At 46.8% G+C, this 20834-nt stretch overlaps 1 protein-coding gene across 11 annotated transcripts; it reads right to left on the bottom strand.

Moving 5' to 3' along the window:
- Nucleotides 1-1840: 1840 nt before the first annotated feature.
- LOC104139046 (mitotic-spindle organizing protein 2B-like) lies at nucleotides 1841-18625 on the bottom strand. Of its 11 annotated transcripts, XR_011143649.1 has the most exons (7): nucleotides 18388-18568; nucleotides 18166-18311; nucleotides 17956-18081; nucleotides 16683-16748; nucleotides 15506-15540; nucleotides 13330-13532; nucleotides 12915-12936 (listed from the first exon to the last, which is right to left on the bottom strand). XR_011143649.1 is itself a non-coding variant. In XM_068957965.1 (5 exons), exons 1-4 carry the CDS (start codon nucleotides 18537-18539, stop codon nucleotides 16732-16734), a joined length of 441 nt encoding a protein of 146 aa, XP_068814066.1. In that variant the 5' UTR covers nucleotides 18540-18600; the 3' UTR covers nucleotides 1841-3564; nucleotides 16683-16731. The 11 variants fall into 11 exon arrangements, 6 of the variants coding, with proteins under 6 accessions (XP_068814066.1, XP_068814062.1, XP_068814063.1 ...); XR_011143647.1 differs by lacking the exons at nucleotides 13330-13532; nucleotides 15506-15540; nucleotides 16683-16748 and adding exons at nucleotides 1841-3243; nucleotides 3402-3564 and having other exon boundaries at nucleotides 12896-12936; XR_011143648.1 differs by lacking the exon at nucleotides 15506-15540 and adding an exon at nucleotides 3461-3564 and having other exon boundaries at nucleotides 12896-13532; nucleotides 18388-18570.
- Nucleotides 18626-20834: the final 2209 nt, after the last annotated feature.

Here is a 20834-nt window from a genome sequence, read left to right as displayed (position 1 = left end):
AGAGACAGAGTTAACCATCAGTATTGCTAAAATCCAAGCGTCTCACCACATTCTTCCTGGAGAACAAGTCAGAAAGAGCCACCCTGCAACAATAAAGCATTCTTCATACTTACTCATTCCCTAAACATTTGACTGTTAATGCTAGATACCCAAATCCATGCATTAAGCTCATTCCTCCATAGTACTGTGAGTATGCTGCCATGGTTTAATGTTGCATGCTGTTGCTAATCCAATTGTTCAGCAACCAGCCCTGCCATCCAGAAGTGGCATTATTTTCGCAAACAAGGTCACTATAACCATCATAGGGAATGGGGGAGTTTCTGTAGGTCCACATACCTGCAATGCAGTTCATTTACATCAAGCAAACTTACATCATCCTCATTTGTGCCTGCAAAGCCTAAAGCACTTCAAGGGGGCCCACAAGCAGCAAGGCTTTGTTCCTTGTTCAGCAAGTTGGAGAAATATTTTATGGCTATTTTGTAGACACATCCGAGATTTAAGGCCATCCAGGGAGAGAAATGAGCCAGGCAAACCAAACTCTGCCTACAAATCCTAACCCATGATCCAGGGAGATGCCAGGTTCCCCACTTGGTGATCTTACAAAAGAACCCCTCTTTTTGTGGCTCTTCAGCATAAAGGTTACAGGTCCTCAGTGATAGAAATTGAGCCATCAAAGAGCGGACCTCAGCATTTGCACCACTTTGTCCAAGATCTCTCTACTGCTTTTTTTAATGAACAGCTCTGAAGAACCCACGATCTGTGCCACTCTCCCCAGTTGCTGAGCGCTCCTCCTTCATGCATGGTGCAAGAGCAGGGCAGCTGGAGAGGACTTGGAGATAAAAGGGCTTTGAGCTACTGGGCTGAGGCAGTAGCATGATGATGATGATCTGGGAGGAAGCTGACCTCCACTTGCAGAGAAAGCCCAACAGGGACAATTGTGATCACAGAAGGGCTCTGCCCAAGGCTGTCTGCCCTTCCCACCATGCCAAGGAAACACCAAAGATCTCATATTCCTCTGGTGACCCTTCTTGCACCACAGCCTAGACATTTGTCCTTCAGTATAGAGCTTCCTGACACTAACCCTTGACCATCCAACCTCATACCACGTTCAATTCTACCAAGCAGCCCCTTACTGATGGTGTTAAGCAACAGCAACCCCTGAGGAAAGCTGTATGCAACTGGCTGCTAGGTGGACTTCCAACTTCTGACTGCTACATATGAGGAGAGCAGTCCGAATAGTTTTCTACTGATCTTGTAGTCCACCCATTCCAGCATCTCTCCCCAACATGGCTACAAGGACACTATGGGAGACCATGCTGAAAAGGCCTCCTAAAGTCAAGGAAAATTACACCTACTGTTCTCGCATCATCCACCAAGGCAGTCATCACACCACAGAAAGCAACCAGGTTGGGCAGAAGGGAACAGTGGAGAACCCCTCCTCCACCAAGGTGCTCCAAGAGCTCAAAAGCAACACCAGTTCTGGGGATGCCTCGTTTGCTGGGCACCACCATCTCCCCACACATGTTCAAAACAGCTAACATTTTGAAGGAACAGGACACAAAACCACCCCCTGAGCACTTTTATTCATCTAGATCGTGTGGAAGAGAGTATAGGACAGTAGGTCCAAGAAAACTGGATACGAGGAAAGGAGAAATGCAGAGCTGCAGATTGTGGAGCGTGCAACAGAGCTCAGGAGAATATGGTGGACAAAGATCTGGACTTGGAGACAGATGGCTAGATGCAATGTAGGAGGTATTCTAAGCTAGAGACGCCTAAGGATAAATGGCAAAACAAATGAAGACATGGAACTAGCTGAAGAAAGAAAGGGAGGCAAGCACCATCTTTGTTAGGTACTGTTTATTTTCAGGAAAGCTCAATATCCCTCATAGAGATTGTTTCAGCCACATCTCAAGTCTGTTCACTCCTGTTCCAGGGCAAAGAACACTACTAATGATTCTTCTTAGAACAGTAGACCTTGAGCTGCTCCTTTTCACCAACAAACGTAACTCTTACAAAAAAAGAAATAGAACATTTCCCTCTCCTAGATGTCCTAGCTGTTTTAAAAAAAAAAAAAACTTGTGCCCTTTCCTGTACAGGGATCAGAGCAGGAGACACCCAGACTTTGCTGATGCTGTTAAGCTCAAACTCTCATTTGAATGCCTTTCCTAAGCAGAGCTCCAGGGTGTATTACTGCAAGCCATGAACTGCCTCATTTCCATTTTCTAACTCCTACCCTTAAAAAAAATTCTGATCTCCATGCACAGGGTTACAGCCTTCCAACCCCCACCCAACACTAACAAAATCCCTGAACTGGGCTGAGCTGAAGGTAATCCAAAGTTTCAGCCCATAATTAGGTCAGCGGTTGCCATATGCTATGAACATGTCACCTTCCTACTAAGAATAGTCTCAGGCCTAGGCAGAGAAAACAGAAATATGACTTTAACATATTAAGAATGAGCTAATCTGCAATAGATTTTAGCACCTGTTTTACTAGGCTTGTGAAATCTCCGAGTTTAGGGAATGCTATTAAACTCCCTCAAAGAGCAGGGGCAGCTAAGAGAAGCAGGTGCTTTCTCCTAATCCAGAGAAAATGATTTCACTAAGAGCTCCTGAGCTAGGGAGGACAGAGCAAGTAAACCCACTGGCTTAGAGACCACTCCAGCACAATGAATGACAATACTACAGCTCCTGCAAATTCACTTATCCATTTCAGCTACTTGTTTGTATCTTACACTAAGTGATGAAGCTATTCTCTCCCTTACCTGGCATAACTTCTCATTTAACCGGGCTCATTAGGAAAAAGGCTCTATAACACTTTAAAGTGAATAATCACATATTAGAATCATCATCATCAGAAGGACTAGATGCTACACAGTTAGGTCAAACTGCTTTTCAGATTAAGGTGTTAACACTCTACCTGATCAGGCATGTGAAAGGGACAGGGCAAACACCAAGTATAACCTCCCCCCCTCCTTATGAGGCATTCAAGTTTCCAGTGCAAATTACCATCATTGTGAGGCTCTTCCTTTATCAGTGTGACCTTTAACACCATTATCCATCTCACAAAATTCAGCTATTGTGTTCCAGCTACTGTGAATGTGTCAAACTGGATTTTAGGGAAGGAAGCAAGGAGCATTGCCTTGTAAGATGAGTCTTGACCTCGCCAGAGAAAACAGAGCACTACTGCCAGTCTTTCAAGTCTTCACACCTCTTCCTTTCGCAACTCAGATTTCCAGGAGTTGTCTGAAGACACCCAGGACAAAGAAAGTTTTGAAAATAAGAAACAGCTCAGTTCCAGGTATGACAAATAATATTTGCAAGACAAATACATACAAAACATACAACTTCTACAGGACTGACTATATACATTTTCAAGTATCAAAATACATCAGTGCCAGTGCCTTATTTAGGTACTGTTGCCTCCACCACTCTTTCCAGAAGCTCCTACTTTCTGCAGCCGGCTAGCACTTGGTTGTCGAGGCATCCTCTGGGCAGATCCTTCCCGGCTGCTCCTTTCTGCTAGAACCTGGGTCCCGCTGACTGCAGAACTGCTTTTATTTCTCCCTGAATGAACAAATATACACGTTAATTTTGAAATCCCAGACCCGTAAGTCAATGACACTGCATCTAAGCTGCAAGCGTTCCTTGAGAATTCATGCAAAAGGCAAAGTTTTATTAGATGTCACAAATTTATCCAGCATCCAACACAAAGCAAATTTGTGAATTCAGCTCAACAGACATCAGGGCCACAAAATCAAAATGCATTGCAGTAGGAGCATTATTAATTGTCATCAATTTTAATCCACAAAGTAACCAACCCCTGCATTCTTTAAATACAATTTCTTTCACTTTGCACAGGAACATCAGCATTGCAGACAGCAATTCAAGAACATCATGAAGAGCATCTAACACCTCGTAGCTGGGATAAGTGAACCAATGTGCCAGTGTCCACGTTTTTCTGAAGCCTGCAGTCACATCACAAACCCATCTGTTCAAGCCACTTTTGCAACTTGATGAGCAAATCTGGATTTCCCATTATTTTCTACAGTTTCCCAGCAGCTCCAAATCCCATAGAGAACTAGCTACCCAGATTTCCTTATTCTGCTCAGAATGTAAAAAAGTTGCCTTTTTATAGGCACAGCTGACCGTCTCTATAATGAAATATGACAGCAGAGAGAAGCAGTAGGTAGAGAGATGCAACTTAGGGGAGGCAAGGGACATCCAGTCCATCCTGCCATATTCAGCCTGAAGAGAAAGAGGAACAGAATAATCTATGCTGAAAAAAAGACAGACAGACAGGTGGGGAAAACTGAGCAAGAGGTGAAGTGAGCAAGTCTGACTTTTCCTGGCACTGGAGAGAACTACTTCAGATGAAAAGCAGCATTTGCATTGCAAAAGGTAACAGAAATACAAGCACAGAGAAACATGAAGCAGAAAGGTGACACAGTCACAACTTTACAAAAGATAAAGTTCCAAGAAGAATCACAAAAATGCATACTGGTAAGGAGCAAACAAAAACAGGGATCCAGTAAGTAGTTTTTTCCTGAATACCTCTAGTTATACCAATGCAATTAAAATGGAAAGTGACACGTTGGTAATTGTACCAGAGCAACTTCCAAAATACCAGTAGCTACTCCACATGGGGGAGTCTCCATGGGTATGGTTTGGAAATCATTGTCTTGGCTCATTCACTATACTGACAGGACAGCAGACCATAGACACATGTCTGTTTTACTTACCAAACTGTCCTCCCTCCTTCAAGCACTGTTTAAGACTAGGACTCGTGTCAAAACCACAAATTAACTCCTTGCAGCACTGGAAAGAGACCCTGAGAGCTTCCAAATAAGCATACATGGCCCCTTCATATCTGTAAAATTTGACAGACTATGGTGGCAAAGGAAATAAATTCACTTATCCCAGCCAAGTCAGGTGCTCTTAAGAAAATCTATTATTGTAATAGTGAACTGCCAGCAGTTATCAGCCCAAGCCAGCCAGCCTTGCAATTTTTCTTCTTAGCTCAAGCTCATAAGCAATTTTTACTAATAAGCAATTTTTACTAATGCAAGTGTTGTCCATGAAAACAAACAAATTGCACAAAGGTAATACATGATCTCACACTATTTAAGTGAAAAATTGGCAGGAACAGAGCATTAGAGTTCACCATGATGCTTTTAGCAACCCTGTATATCTATATAGGTGAATGCCCTCCCCTTCCTTACATGCACATATCCAGTAAGAGTGCAGGTCCAACATGTGCACAGCATTACTCTAACCATGTGCACATACAAAACAACTGTACCATTAAGTGCTACAGGGAGTCCTTGATCTTCTGACCTAGCTGAAACTACTTGCGGGGGGGGGGGGGGGAAAGGGGGGAACACTTTGTAAAGAGAAGCTATGCTTGGATAAAACAAATGCCCTCCGTGTTCTTATGCTTAAAATCACAAAGCAGTTATTTCAACAGCATGAGATCCAACTACGCTTTTGTAAGCATCATATCTAGACCCGTGAATCAAGAATAGCTCACAAAATGTGCAAGGACAGGCACAGTTTGTGCATTTCTGCAAGCTTGAGCATCAGAGATATCAGTTCTATGAGAGCAAAGCACAGAAGTTAAGCCACCACAAGTGTTCTACAATTCAAGTACTACAGACTAGCAAAAGGATTCTACTGGTACTTATCTTGGTGACGCAAGAGAAGGTTATTTCGTATGTGTCTGGCTGTTACAACAGAGTTGCAGTCCAAATAGTTACAGATGCAAACATAAGAGCCATGTCAAAAGCAAGCCTAATCAAGTACCACCCAGGGCAAAGATGACTCAAAAACAAGCAGTCACATGTACATTTGCTCAAGCACCTGACACAGTTTGGAAAGAATGGGAATAGGCATACAAGTAGCAGCAGTAGTGTGCTCTGTCTTCCTCTGACTGCTAGGTCTCCCCATCTAAACTACCAGCACAACTATTCTCTGGCTACTAGACACATTAATGCTGATCATCTCTGACAGAACCAAAGACTGAAGGGCTACTGTCACCTCTAGAAGGAGACAGCTGCCACTCTGAGTCTTCACCAGATATAAAGACTGCAGTCTGCAGGTCAGATTTAGAAAAAGCACCCCTACCCTAAATACACTTTTAGAAGTAGACATCTAAAGTCCTTCTCTCAGCCTCCTTTCTGCTCAACCTATGCCATCTCCAGGGGACCCTGTTCTGTTTCTGAGCAGTAACAGCAGCACCAGATCTTCCTGCCTCTGGAGCAACTTTCTTGTTTCATAGAGTTTAAAAAACAACAACAACTTTCAGTTGCCACTATTATTAATTTTACTTGGAACACAGTCAGGGAGGCCTGGAATATCAGGCCTGCAACAGTCTTGAAACATCTCTCAAAATAAGTATTGGCAGGGCTGAGAACTAGAGCAGCGAGTTTATCCAACACCCTGCTCCCGTTTGTCTCACAACAAGTCTTACACTGAGCACAATAAACCAGCTGGCCTTTCTAGAAGGGCAGAGACTCAACTTTAGGCCTGGAAGAAAAGTAAATTGCAACAGCAGAAGTCCCTCCTTCTTACAATCACTATGTGTTACCCAAAAGGTTTAAATGAGACATCTTTCACCCATCCTTTGGAGATGGCACAGACTCACTTCAAATCTCATCGCTTCCTGGTCATAGAAAAAGTTTCAAACGGTCACAGCTAGACCTCACCTTCCAAAACAACCTCAAGATGCAATTGTGGCTTGCTATAATCAATTCTTTGCTGGATTCCCAAGTTTGCTCTGCAGAAACTCTTGCTCACATCCCTATACAAATATCACAAGCAGTCCTCTTCTGCAACACAAACTGGTAGGTTCTCAAGTCTCCAAAGCTGCTGAGATATACTTGTGCATATTAGCTGTTAATAATGCTTTATTAACAGGAGGACACATTAGGCTCCTCCCAGAACCAAATACAAGCCTTACTAAAGCAGCCTCCCTGAGAGGACCCAGCAGTAAGAAGGCCAGTTAAGAATGGCAGAACATTCTTTCCCTAAGGCCAGCCCTCAGGAATTCCAGACCCTGGGGACAAGAGAGGAAGGCTGGAGAAAGGAAGACTCTCCCTTGGTGGAGGAGGATCAGGTTAGAGATCTTTTGTCCAAACTTGACATCCACAAGTCCATGGGCCCCGACGGAATGCACCCACGAGTGCTGAGGGAGCTGGTGGATGTTATCGCTAGGCCACTCTCCACCATCTTGGAGAGGTCGTGGAGAACAGGAGAGGTGCCTGAGGACTGGAAGAAAGCCAATGTCACGCCAGTCTTCACAAAGGGCAAGAAGGAGGGGCCAGGGAACTACAGGCCTGTCAGCCTCACCTCGGTCCCTGGAAAGGGGATGGAACAGCTCCTCCTGGAGGTCCTCACTAAGCATGTGGAGGACAAGAAGGTGATCAGGAGGAGTCAGCATGGATTCACCAAAGGGAAATCATGCTTGACCAATCTGATAGCCTTCTCTGATGGCCTGACTGGCTGGGTAGATGAGGGCAGAGCAGTGGATGTTGTCTACCCGGACTTGAGCAAGGCTTTTGACACTGTCTCCCATCGCAGCCTCACAGGGAAGCTCAGCAAGTGTGGGTTGGATGAGTGGACAGTGAGGTGGCTTGAGAACTGGCTGGATGGCAGAGCTCAGAGGGTTGTGGTCAGTGGCGCAGAGTCTAGTTGGAGGCCTGTGGCTAGTGGTGTCCCCCAGGGGTCAGTCCTGGGTCCAGTCTTGTTCAATGTATTCATCGATGACCTGGAGGAAGGGACAGAGTGCACCCTCAGCAAGTTTGCTGATGATCCAAAACTGGGGGGAGAGGCTAACACACCAGAAGACTGTGCTGCCATTCCGAGGGACCTGGGCAGGCTGGAGAGGTGGGCGGAGCGGAACCTCCTGAAGTTCAGCAAAGGCAAGTGGAGGGTCCTGCACCTGGGGAGGAATAACCCCATGCAGCAGTACAGGCTGGGGGTTGACCTGCTGGAAAGCAGCTCTGCCGAGAAGGACCTGGGAGTGCTGGTGGACAACAAGTTAAACATGAGGCAGCAGTGTGCCCTTGTGGCCAAGAAGGCCAATGGGATCCTGGGCTGCATGAGGCAGAGTGTTGCCAGCAGGTGGAGGGAGGTGATCCTGCCCCTCTCCTCAGCCCTGGGGAGGCCTCACCTGGAGCACTGTGTCCAGTTCTGGGCTCCCCAGTACAAGAGAGGCATGGCCCTACTGGAGAGAGTCCAGCGGGGGGCTACCAAGATGATTAGAGGGCTGGAGCACCTCTCCTCTGAAGAAAGACTGCGAGAGCTGGGCCTGTTCAGCCTGGAGAAGAGAAGACTGGGAGGGGATCTCATCAATGTGTACAAGTATCTGAAGGGAGGGTGTCAAGAGGATGGGGGCCAGACTCTTCTCCGTGGTGCCCAGTGACAGGACAAGAGGTAACGGGTGCCAAGTGAAACACAGGAAAGTCCATCTGAACATGAGGAAAAAACTTCTTCACTGTGAGGGTGACTGAGCACTGGCACAGGTTGCCCAGAGAGGTAGTGGAGTCTCCTTCGCTGGAGATATTCAAAACCCGTCCGGATGCAATCCTGGGAAATATGCTCTAGAGGACCCTGCTTGAGCAGGGAGGTTGGACTAGATGATCTCCAGAGGTCCCTTCCAACCTAAACCATTCTGTGATTCTGTGAACATGTCTCACCGAATCTAGCTGAACAGTTTTCAAACAGAGGAAGAGGCAAAATAGTGAGATGGTTTTCAAATGCACCTTCCAAAGCAGTTCACTAAGACCTTAAGTATGCACGTTTGCTTTTGCATGCACTTTTCTTTCTTCAAATTCTTTTCTTCAGATGAGAGCACAAAAGAGTCGAGACCTACACAGAATCATAAGTCACCTGCAGAAAACTTTTATCCTCCTCAATTCTCAAACATCCTGTTCACGTCAAAGAGGTTATGTATTCAACTACATCACTAGAAGCGATTACAAAAGACAGCTAAGTTGAAAATGATCTGAGAGTTATATTAACACACTACAAGCCTCCTTAGTTGCTCTAGCATCTCAGTTTAACACATGGGGTAAGAATCCCCTAAATTTCAGATGTCTCAAAGTGGGCTAAGGCATGAAGCAACTCCTCCACTCCTAGAGCAAAGGTATGCTTTAGTCTGATGAATACAACACCCCTTTTCCAAGTTAACTTTCTAGAGAACGCTGAAACCGTATTTCCTCTGTTTCTATCTGCATGATGGATTTCTCCCCTACCGCTCTAGTACCTATGGTACCTTGGGAGGCCACCAACTTAACCATCCAAAAAGTACCTATTTACCTTGGAAAAGGTTTTCATCCATATCTCCCACTCTTTTGAAATAGCTCCCTTTGATGCTGCTTTCCTGAGCCACTGGAGATAGTTTCCCACCTACTGATCAACACAAAACCACTAGCCTTTTCCTACAAATCAACCCCAGACCTGTGTGCTGTTTGTTTCTCATTTGATTGGTTTTCCTCACCACATCTGGGATAACCTCATTTCCTCCCCCTTTCTTGCACAAAGATTATGTAAGAAGATGGAGATGTTCCTCATTTTCCTCAGGGAGCTTTCCTCAGCCTGTCTGCCTGGCTCCTAGTATGGCTACTTCCACTACATGCAAGATTTTCTGGATTTTTTTTTTTCCTGGACAGAGAGAAGGAGGGAGAAAATTGCTGCTCATGACAAACTCGCATCTCGTTACTTTTCCACAAAGCCACACATGACAAGTCTGGCATTTAGAGTACTCAAAAAAACTAACGAAGAGATAAGATTTAGGGGAGTCTTGCCTCACAGAGCAAGAAAAAAAACAAACAAGAAAATCACCACACCCACAACTCAGAAATAATCCTGGAAAAGATACTAAAAATGATCCCAGTGCAGTGTTTAGCTAAATCCCAGTACAGCAGGGAATTAGCTCAAATACCCACCACAGAAAAAGCCTTACAGCCTCATGTAAAACTGAAAATCTTCTGGGCAGAAAGTGTGATGGCAGACAGATACATCTATACTGACCAGAGATTGCCAACTGTCTTTGCTACCTTTTCATGTTGACAGCATTGTTAGTTCCAGACAATTCCTGGTTTTAGTCATCCACCTATGTTAACTTGGGCATCCATGTCCATCATACCTGGAGTATATGTAAAAGTGTTACACAGTGCAATCAAGGCTACTCAGGGGAACCCAATACTTTCAGGAAATATAATTTTAGAGTGGCTCTCCTACTGAATTGTGGCCTGTACAAGAAGCCTCTAGCTTCTTCAACAGACATAGCTGCCACACTTGTAACCAAATGATTCGGGAAGTTTATGTCAAGCTCTTACTATACATGTAGCACTGCAAAGAATATAGCACACTTAAAAGAACAAAAGCATGGAAAAAACCTGTGCATCCCAGATGAGGTAATTATTTTTCCTTAAAAGTTACTGAAATGGGAAGAATTCTTTAATAAATTCCTTCTCAAAATACAGTAAGGCTGGCTGAATCCCAGCATCCAACACATCTCTTTCCATTCAGAAAGAGAAAGACTCTCTAAAAAGGGAAGTATATCTAGACTTCAGCTTTCAAAGCGCATTACTCAGAGCAAAACACATTTTCAGGGGAATAAAGCTACCTATTCTTTTAGGACTAGGTTTATGTCAGGTTTCAGCACTTCAGCCCAAACTCTTTGCATGTTTGTTCTGGTGTGCACACATACACACACACACCTCCTAGGAGGGGAAAGAAGCCAGAATTTTTAACTGAGGGGTCTTAAGCCATCTAAGAAAGTACCATACAGCTTATTGAGAAAGTTTTCAAATTTAGTCAGTTACAAAACCACTGATATGAGCACCTGAAATCCAGACAGCACTATTTTGTAATTCCTGTCCCACAAGATGAACAAGATGAAACTGAAATTATTCAGTTGCTGATAAGACTACTGAAATGCCTACAATCTAAACAATTAAAAACAAAAAGTGCATGCTGGAACGGGACCTCAGGAAAAATCAAATTAATTTTTAAAAAATTTTAAAAATTCCACAGCAGTAAAGTGCCAAAACCAAAACTTCTTGTCCTGTGGAATTATCACATCCACCACTTCCCAAAATAAGAATAGAAGCCTCTAATTCAAAAGAGCTTAAATCGCACTGTTTTGGTAGAAAGCATTTTAAGAGAGGTATGAGAGTCACAAGTTAAAGATCTGTTTTGGAGTGCAATCTGACTGCTCTTTAATGAATATAATTCAAAGGAAATCCAGCTACTGGAATGGTACTGATAAGGTACTGGAAAATCATGACCAGAAGTACATTAGTCCTTTGATCACTCCTCCAGATTATCCATACGACATCCTACAGAATTTTTCAAGGAAGATAGGCATCAAATATTTGAAAACAGTATTTACAGGTACATAACAAATTAAGAATGTGTGGCTAATGGTTAAGTCTCATGGATATATTTAATCTAAAAATAACAAAGAGTATACTGTATATCCAAAGCACAACAGCCAGTATAATCAATATGAAAAATACACTGTACAGTGTATAGAAAACAGATTAAGTGCATTTAAAGGGAAGTCTTTAGTTTCTGTGGGGGCATTTCCTGCATCATGTTTGAGCTCCATGCAGCATTATCCTTGCCAACTGCTATATCGCCTTAATAGAGAAGCCTGCATTACAAATACAGCATCAAGATGGAGCCTGAGATAATGCAAAGCTGAATCAGTAAACGGTGAGTACAAAAAGACTGCAGTGCAGCTAGTGTGGCCAGCCAGCTGTATCCAGGAGTGGCAACAGTTACTTGGGGTCCTTGCAGTAATTGTCACCCCAAAACGCTGACTGCAGCTAAAGGCAGACAACATAGAGAAAGCGCAAGAAATAAAAAGCAGAACAAGGGAAGAATAGGGATGGTGGCAAAACACCAGGACGGCAAATAGAACAGGTAAAGAGGACAAAGCTGGCAACAAGCAACGTAGTAGGTAGAGGGATATTTAGGAAATAATTGAATAGCAACACTTAGAGAACTTGATCACAGTATCTTAAGTATTTACACAAGAAAGTACTTACAAATGCAGAGGCAGAAAAAGAACTTATGAACCTCAGACGCACAATTTTACATTTAGACAAGGAAAACTCACCCACTGAACTCTTCACTGAGCCCACAGCTGCTGGCAGACTCAGTGGCATTTCAAACAGGCACCAAAGCATGACACAGTTTCAGGGGGAAAGAAAGCACTCTGATCTCTGCTGTGCAGAGCAGACTAGAAGGTTGCAATGGTCCATGGTAGCCTTAAAATTAATAAGGCAAGTGAGATGCCCAGAACAGACAGAATTCTGAAAAGTTGGCTCACATTAGCAACTGCTTTGGTATAAAAAGGTAGCTGATGGAGAAGCTCTGAGAAATAACTTTATGGAAGGCACATGGGATGGGGAAAAAGGGAAATGTGAAGAAAATAGTGGAAGTGTGGAGGACAAGAGCAGCATGACAGGACACTTGTTAGCTTAGAAAGAGTGAGCAAGGCTTTGGCATATGCAGTGGAGGTAGAAAACTGCAGGGAAAGCATCAGCAGCTTAACAGTGGCTGATAGGAAATAATAGGTAGGAAAACAGCATATTTGACAGCAGTAAACTATATACACAGGTAATCTAGACTAAAACCAGCACCACTGTCCTAAAGGGTTCATACCTCCCCCTCACATCCACAGAAAGAAACTGTCCAAAGGAGATATCTTCCTTTAAAAAAAAAAAAACACACACACACCACACAACTCTTTCCCTCTCGAATTACTAATGATGAACAGTTTTCAGCATAGCTCACATGCGGTTGTTTCTAGCCAAATATGCCACATGGATGCTCTAATACTCAAAACCAGTAATTTTGAGCCAGTTATCAGATATTCAGTTACCAGCAAACACTGTTCCTGGCTGAACATCATGGTTATGTCCTCTGGAAAAAACACAAAAACAAAGCCATTCAGATTAGATTCCCTGCTGCTTAAGAGCTTTAGTTTTAAAAAGTCAAAATAACTCTAAATGGGGGGGGGGGGGGGGGAGGAAGAGGAATGAGTGACCCTTTTAATGGTGTTGACTAGAAAAGCTGCAACAGTCATTAACAAACCTCCCTGCATCATGATCAGTTCAGAAGCCTAAGCCGATATCTCATTGTTAGTGACAGAACTGGAGCAAAGCAGTCTTGTTGGCTAATCTTTAAGCTAGACTTTGATTACTTCAGCCATTTGTCTGTTTTCTGACAAAGGAAGAAACACAGGAGAAAGAGCGGATACGCAGAACCAAAGGACACTGTGCAAAGCAGGTAGACAAGCCTGTATAGGACAATCACTGTTCTTTGTCTTAGTGCAAGGAGTTCTGGCTTTATCAGCAGACAAGTCCTGGTTACACAGTGGCAGCATCTCCCATCTCCAAATGCCTGGTCCTGTGCAGAAGTGGCAACATCCTCTTCTTAAACAGAAGAGGCATCTTCCAACAAGAGGTGGCAAGGCCAACAGCAGATACAGGTTTGGTTCCCCTTCCCCGCAGCAGGTCCTAGAGGGAAAGAAGGCAAGGCAAGGCGAACACTCCTGCAGAACAGATCCAGCCCAGAAGACAACCCTGGTCAGCCTACTAACACTTAGTCCCCAACTGTTGAACTGAGGCATTGATGATGGACCTGAACCATGTGCAGAACTAGAAAGTTCAGTGAAAGGAGTAAGCCTAAATGGATTCTTCCTCCTCCTCTTCAATTTGAGCTAACTGGGTATTTCCCTAATTTAAGGGGAGAAATTTACTCTTGCTGAAGATATGCCGATTTTAATGGGATCTTTAAGTCAGCTACACACTTTCCCCAGGGCCTCAGGTAAAATAAGCTGCTGTCTTGAGGTACAGCTAGTGCAAATCCTAGTTCAGTCTCAGGTGTTCCAGTAAAGCACAGATATGGCTTCTACTGATGATCCAGTTCTGCTTTACATCATCACCACCAGTTCATGAATTGGGAGATCTCTCTGGAAGTTTGTTCATTTTCATGACCTTCAACCAGCAGTCCTACGGACCTTCCCTCGGACATGCCAGGCATATCCCTCCAAGCACCAACACTGCACTGTGCTGCCAGACGCAAGCTAGTCAAAAGTTGTACAGATGCAATTAAAGTGGCACAACTTGTTAGCTAGTACTTGATGCCCATTTTAGGTCAGACTGGGCACTGTGCTAATATACATACTCCTTCGACTAATTTAGCAAAAGGAGGCATGAGGCTCCCCTCCCACTGAGAAGTTAGAGATATATCCTCACAAGCTGATCCAGAAAACATGGGTGCTCTTCTTGACACTGGTGAGAACTGACTGGCACTACTTACATTCACAGAAAGGAGAATAAAGGACTGAGATTGTGATAAACCACTGCTGAGCCAAAAGAATTCTGCCCAAAGAATTCTCTGAGAGAGATGGGTTTTCAGTAATTTCATTCACATATAGATTAGCTGCTGTTTAACTCCAGGGGGCCCTGGGTGACAGCAAAGTCACTTGGGCTGATCACAACTAAAAAGAGTGACAACGTACTGCTCTAACGCAGCAAAAGCTTCCAGAAAACAAAAAACCCCGACACAGCTAGGAAGACCAAACCTTCTAGCAAGACCAGACAAGCGCTGCCCATCTGAATTTGGTTTGGATTGAACCTGATGACAGAGAGGAGGCCAGCCTGCATCTCTATCACCATAATAAGCACTAACTTGCAAAGAGTGGAGATCTAAGTTCAACACTGACTGCATACATGCAACAAAACATTAAGACTGTGGCTTGATGGGCACGATCCTCCTTTAAGCCCAGATGTTGCAAACCTAATCAGCAATCCCAGTGCATCAACCAGGCCCGAAGGTACTTCATATGTACACTTCAGCCTTGTGAAATAAAGCAGCAATGAGAGCGACGCAAGGCCAGACTAGTACTGTGAGCATTTGTAACAGGCAAAATAGTACTAATGCTATCTTTCTCTGAACTTCACTACATACCTCCCTCAGGTCAGCAGGCTTGTCACAGCGTATTCAAGGATATCAAAACCTTGACTCTGGTAAGAAACTATGGGGACAGGAAAGTCTGGCAGCATCAGGGGGCTGAGGCACTAGAACTGCTCATCTGACTTGGGAACCATCTTGGATCAGGAAACGCACTGCTTAAAGATGCAGAATCAGTTTCCTGAATTAATCCAGGGACAACTGAGTTAAGCCCCAAAAACAGCACAATAATTCCTGGAAACTCAGCCTTTCTAAGGTGCTTGTACCACCTCAAGCTAGTAGAAGGCAACCGCTCAGGGCAGGTCATCTCCAGCAAAAGGTTTCTGGATCTTCCTCTTGAAAAATTCAGTGGTTATCAAACAAGTGGCCATCTGGCAATTTCAAATCTGAGTAAGCCTACCAGCAGCCCAGTGCTAGAAAAATCTCATTTTAACAGGAAATGCTACACAAACTGCATATGTGAGGGAAAAAGAGCTACTCCAGATTAGAAGACAGACAGGAACAAAAACCTTACCAAAGTTCATTCATAGTTTGAGAGTCCCACCACACCTGAAGCATCAAGGGAGAAGAAAAAGCAAAATTTAACAGCATCTTCTATTCAAAACTGCTGTTTTCTTCTAAGGACATTTCCTCTAAACACAGCACAGGAATAGCGTGTTGCTTGTTACTTGAAGTGTGCAAGTGCTGCACCTCTTTCTTAAGCTCAGGAAAAGCAGTCAGCCAGGTGTCATCTTTTTCCCTTGTACACCTTTAGGGTCACTTCTTAATCATACGTCTGGCTGTTCTCTTTACCACAAATGACCTCTCATCAGGGAATTCTTAACCAAGAGCACCTCTTTCACTCAGCAAGAAAGAGGAAACCATTCAAGGTGAAGTGCAAGACACTATCAGCACACTCTACACCTAATTTCTATTAAAGCTTTAGCAAATCTCCTGAGTCCCTATACAGTCACCTTCAGCTGCTCAGTGAGGTGAATCTCACCCAATTACTGTGTGGCAATCTACATCAGAGGTAACAGGCTCTGCTACTGTAAAGGTGCCTTGGATTCTAGCAGAATTCATTTCATTCCAAAACCCTGTACTGGGTCAAATGAATCATGCTTTGAACTCACCATCAGATATAAAAGCTTACAAGCACAGACAGTTGTCATACAGAGAAAACGCTCCCCATCACTAAGACAGTCTGGGGAGTAGGACTAGACTAAACGCTAGTATGCTATCATGACAAGTAAAGCTTACTGGTTTTCCCCAGTTATCTGGGCTGTAAAAGCCTTTTTTTTTTCCTCATCAGTTATCTTGTGCTGTCAGCACAGTCCTTGCTGCCTGAAGTTTACTTTTTCAATTTTGGGACAAAATTCTTCATGGGTCAACATAAACACGTGGGAGTTTTCACTCCGAAACACTGAGCGGATGGGAAAACAAAACAACTATAAAACTCAACTTGACCTCACTCATTTACGTGTTCTCACTGAGTGAACAAACATTCCCACATTACTGGTATAGCAGTGTCGGGATGTGGAGAAAACGTGTTGTTAGGCATGCAATTTTGTTTCTCTGCAACCATAAACAATGACCATGAAATCTGATTGCTTTGACAACTCTTTTGCTTAAAAATTACAGTAAAAAGGGATAGAAAAGAGAAGCCCCTTATAGTGAATTTAAGCTTAGTAACAATGGGTATATTTAGTTACCTCTTTTGAACCTTTTAGAAGTAATCCACAGATATCCAGAAGTTGCAGGCTACCAGCCAAAAGTCACTTCAGGAAGATTCAGAGAACAAGTAAAAAGTTTTATTAGAACTGGTTTTGGGGGGGAGGGGGGAAGGTACAACTTCAGGGCTAAATTTGTTACTGTCCACTGAGGTTAGAGGACTAAAGAAAAATAATTATATTCAAAAGCAGCCACTATTTTAGCAGCCAGCTCCACAGGCCTTTCTAGTTCTCTTCCACCCAAGATGCACCAAGTGCTTTGTAGCAACAGGCAGAAAAAGGAAAGAGATTCTGAGTGCTCATGTTCCCACTAAATACCATTCATCTGGGTACAGTTATCCACTGGAAGAGCGGTAAGATGAGTAGCAAAAGCTACCACACTACCTGCAGATGGAGCGGACAAAGCATCGCAGTTCTCCTTACTTTCAGGGACCCATAACTTGTCAGAAACTTTATTTTTTGTGAGTTAGATACAACTGAAGCAGCATTAGCTAATAATAGGTATTAAAAAACAGAAGTGAAAAAAAAAAGTTAAAGACCCAAAAGGCAGAGCCAGGTGCTTTAAACATCCAGGTACAAAACCTAACAGAAGCGACTCTAGGAGCCTCCTTTTCCTGACACATCACAGCACATGTGTTCCTCCACAAGTTACTACCTGTGCTGCCTTTAAAAAACAAGAAACAAAACAAACCAAAAATCGCCACGAAAACAGCAACCAAAAAAATGGGGGGGGGGGGGGAGGGCAAGGAATAATGCCCACAAAGCAGCTGACCCGCAGCAGTTTGAAACCCTGTCAGTGGAGCAGCGCGCCCTCCAGGATAACCTCACCGAAACACGAGCGAAACGTGACGACTTCCCCCAGACCACCAGAGGCTCCTGGGGCTTCGCTGCCCACGCAGACATTTCCCAGGGCAGGCGGCGCACGGGAAGGCCTCGCCGGAGACGGCTCCCGCGGCTCACACAGAGCGGGCGCCGCGGGCCCCGGGCTCGCCGCCGCCCGCCGCCGCCCTGGGGGCCGCCCGTGGCGGGGGCCCCCGGGGACCGCCCGCGGCCCAGCGCCCCCCGAGCGCCCGCGGGCCCTGCCGGCCGGGCCGCGGCCCCCTCCCCGGAGCCCCCCCGGCTCCCGGCCCCGCCCCCGGCCCCGGCCCGCCCACGCGCGCCCCCGCGGCCTGCGCCAAGCCCGGAGCGCAGCGAGCACCGCGACCGGCGGGAGGAGCGGACAGGCAGCGGGGAAGCGGGCAGGACGCGGGGGGACCTTGAGAGAAAGGCGGGCGGCCGTCGGCGGGGCTGCAGACCACCAGCTTCGCGCCGCCGAGCCGCGGAGGCCGCAGGGCGGAGGCGAAGGCGAGCGGCGCGGGGATTTTACTGTCCTTGGGGGCCTCTGGGGCAAAGAGAGACACAGACACGTTAGGGCCCGCCCGCGCCGCCGGCCCCGCCCGCGCCGCCCCCGCCCACCACTGCCTACCTCGGGTGTCGGCGGGGAGCGGCGCCGGCGCCGCAGCGGGGCCGCTCTCCGCGCCCGCCGGCAGCCGCTGCCCGGCGCACATGGACTTGAGCATCTGGAAGACGGCGAGGGGCGCCACGTTCATGCGCAGCAGGTCCAGCAGCACCCTGCGGGCACACGGCGGTGAGCGGCGGGCGCCGGGGCGCCGGGGCGCCGCCGCCGCCCGCCTGCCCCGCCACTCACTTGAACACCTCCGGGTCCAGCCCGCTGCCCGCCGCCTGCGCCAGCTCGAACAGCTCCGCCTCCTCCACGCTTAGGAGCTTCCGCCGCGGCCGCGTTGCCGTTGCCGTTGCCGTCGCCTTCCCCAGCGCCCCGTCCAGCGCCGCGCCCGACATCGCCGCCGCCGAAATGGCCGCCGCGCCGCGCCGCCTTAACTCCGCCCCCGCAGAGCTCGCCCCGCCCCGACAGCGCTAGCCCCGCCCCCAACCGCCTGCGCTGCGGCCCCGCCCCTCGCGGCGGGGCTGGCGTCTCTGTGCCGCCCTCTCCCGCCGCCAGGGCAGCCCTGCGCAGGCCGCGCTCCGCCCCGCAGCCGGCTCCCACACGGCACCCGCATGGCTCGCGCTCGGCTCCACACGGCCGGCTCAGCCCCACACAGCGCTGCTCGAGTCCCCCAGGCCCCCCACAAAGTCCCTTCGCAGCCTCCGCTCAGCCCCCCTCACAGCTCCCGCGCGGACCCACGCGGCCCCCTCACACCCCAGCCCCTGTTGTGCTCCCAGGGCTTCCGGGCAGGCCTGAGGCAGCCCAGCCCTGTCTCTCCCGGTGCCTTGGGGAGTCTGGCTCCCCACACCGTGCCGGCAGGCTGCAGCGGGGGTGAAGGGATGTAGTTAGGTGCCTCCCCTGCCCCAGAGGCCCTTTGCTGAGTGCCTGGGGTGAGGGTGCCCTGGGGGCAGCCTGTGCGCCCGGAGGGGGCAGCCTGTGCGCCCGGATCCCGAGACAGGGATAGCCACGACCATGCCTGGAGGCTCCCTAAATGCACCCCGCGCCTGGGCGGCTGGACCTGGCATGACACTCAGGAACAAGCTGGAGGACCGTGGGGTTTGCACCCTGCTGTCTGCTTCCGCGGCTACCTGTAGCTACAATGGTGACAGCACTGGGGCAGCCCAGCCCACACATGCTGGTCTCATCACTAGGCTCTTTGAATCTGTTGGTAGCACATCTTGAATCAGCACCTGTAGTTACTCTCATCCGACCTTTTCTTTTAATTCATTGCAGACCACACAGGCATTCAGTCAGCCTGATACACCCATATCGGTGTTCTAGAGGGTGCCGAATATCGTAATGCTCTTAGGAAGGAAATAAGGAAACTCATTGAATAGAGCAAACCTTAAGGTGTACAAAATCATAAGGACTTCGGAATCTGGAGCAAAACTAATTCAAGAGGCATTTCATAATAGTCATGGAATAATGCAAGTTAAAATCTTACTAACGTCAACATGCACCTTTGCTAAGCTGACGTGGGGCTCCTGTAAAGAAACATATAAAGAGTATAGAGATATATAAAGAATATAGAGATATATAACCTAGACCAGGCTTCAGACAGACTACCGGCTAGAGGGGGATATGTCTAGCCCCAAATTGCTAAAAATGGGCTGATTTCCCGTTTTGTCACATGCATTCCACTAACAGGTTCTGCCTCTGGAAAAGTTATGTCTTCTTACACTTTATTAACTCATGATATTTGCATTAAATTAGCTGCACATCTCCATGCTTTGCTGTTGTGTGCCTTCATCTCATGACTGTGTGCCTGAACATTTTTAATGGCATTGCGCGTGTGTGCCAAGGGTCACATAGATATTTTTCCAGTTGTCAGCAGCCCGGACCTGGAAGGTGCTCCCAGAGCAAGCAAGCGAAGCCCCATGCTAAGGCAATCCTCAGCATCTCCTTTTGACCAGCTGCTGCACACTGCAGCTGAGACCCTACATGCTGGCATGCAGCCACAGGAGCCAAAGTTGTGCAAAACAAGCTGAGCAGTTCCAGCAGTTTGTTGCTGTCCAAAGAGCTCATCTCAGTGCCACTCCTTATTTGTTGTAGAGCCTGGAATGAAATAGATCGGGTGGGAGGGGTACAAAAGTGGAGCCTGAGACAGGACAGAAACCACCACGACCTTCTTGGGCCTGATTTTGGCTCAGCTCCTCCAGTCCTTTCACCAAAGTCCAGTAGATGGCAACAGCATTTCACAAATGCTTTGATATTCAGCTTAATCCTCTTCTGTTTTCTACATCACTGGAATCCTTGCCAAGCAATTTCTTTCAATATTTCAAAGTCAGCCCCATGAGTGGCCACAGCATGCAGTACCTGCTCCCTCCTGAGTTTGTCATGCAGTGTGGGTTAGGCCCATGGGACGGCCTCATGGGTCACCTGGTGCTGCCATCCTCTGCAGGGCATGCAGAGTCTGTGCCATCTTTACTTGCATGCACATACCTCTTTTCTTTGTCCCCAAACCCCATGGAGGGGAACATATTTCACCTGGGTTAAGCAGATGTCTTTCTCCCATACCTCATGAGGAAGAAGTCACTTGGCCACCAGCTCTTCATTCAACCTCTCATGGTCCACCCTTTGGGCAATCTGGCTACCCTCAGCCCACAGAAACTGGTCCCCACCAAGAAGTACATAGAGAGAGGGGGGCTCTG

Source organism: Struthio camelus, chromosome 12, assembly GCF_040807025.1.
Source record: "Struthio camelus isolate bStrCam1 chromosome 12, bStrCam1.hap1, whole genome shotgun sequence".
NCBI classification, from domain to species: Eukaryota; Metazoa; Chordata; class Aves; order Struthioniformes; family Struthionidae; genus Struthio; species Struthio camelus.
Note: the sequence above shows the minus strand (reverse complement) of the source record. Positions and strands in the feature narration are given on the sequence as shown.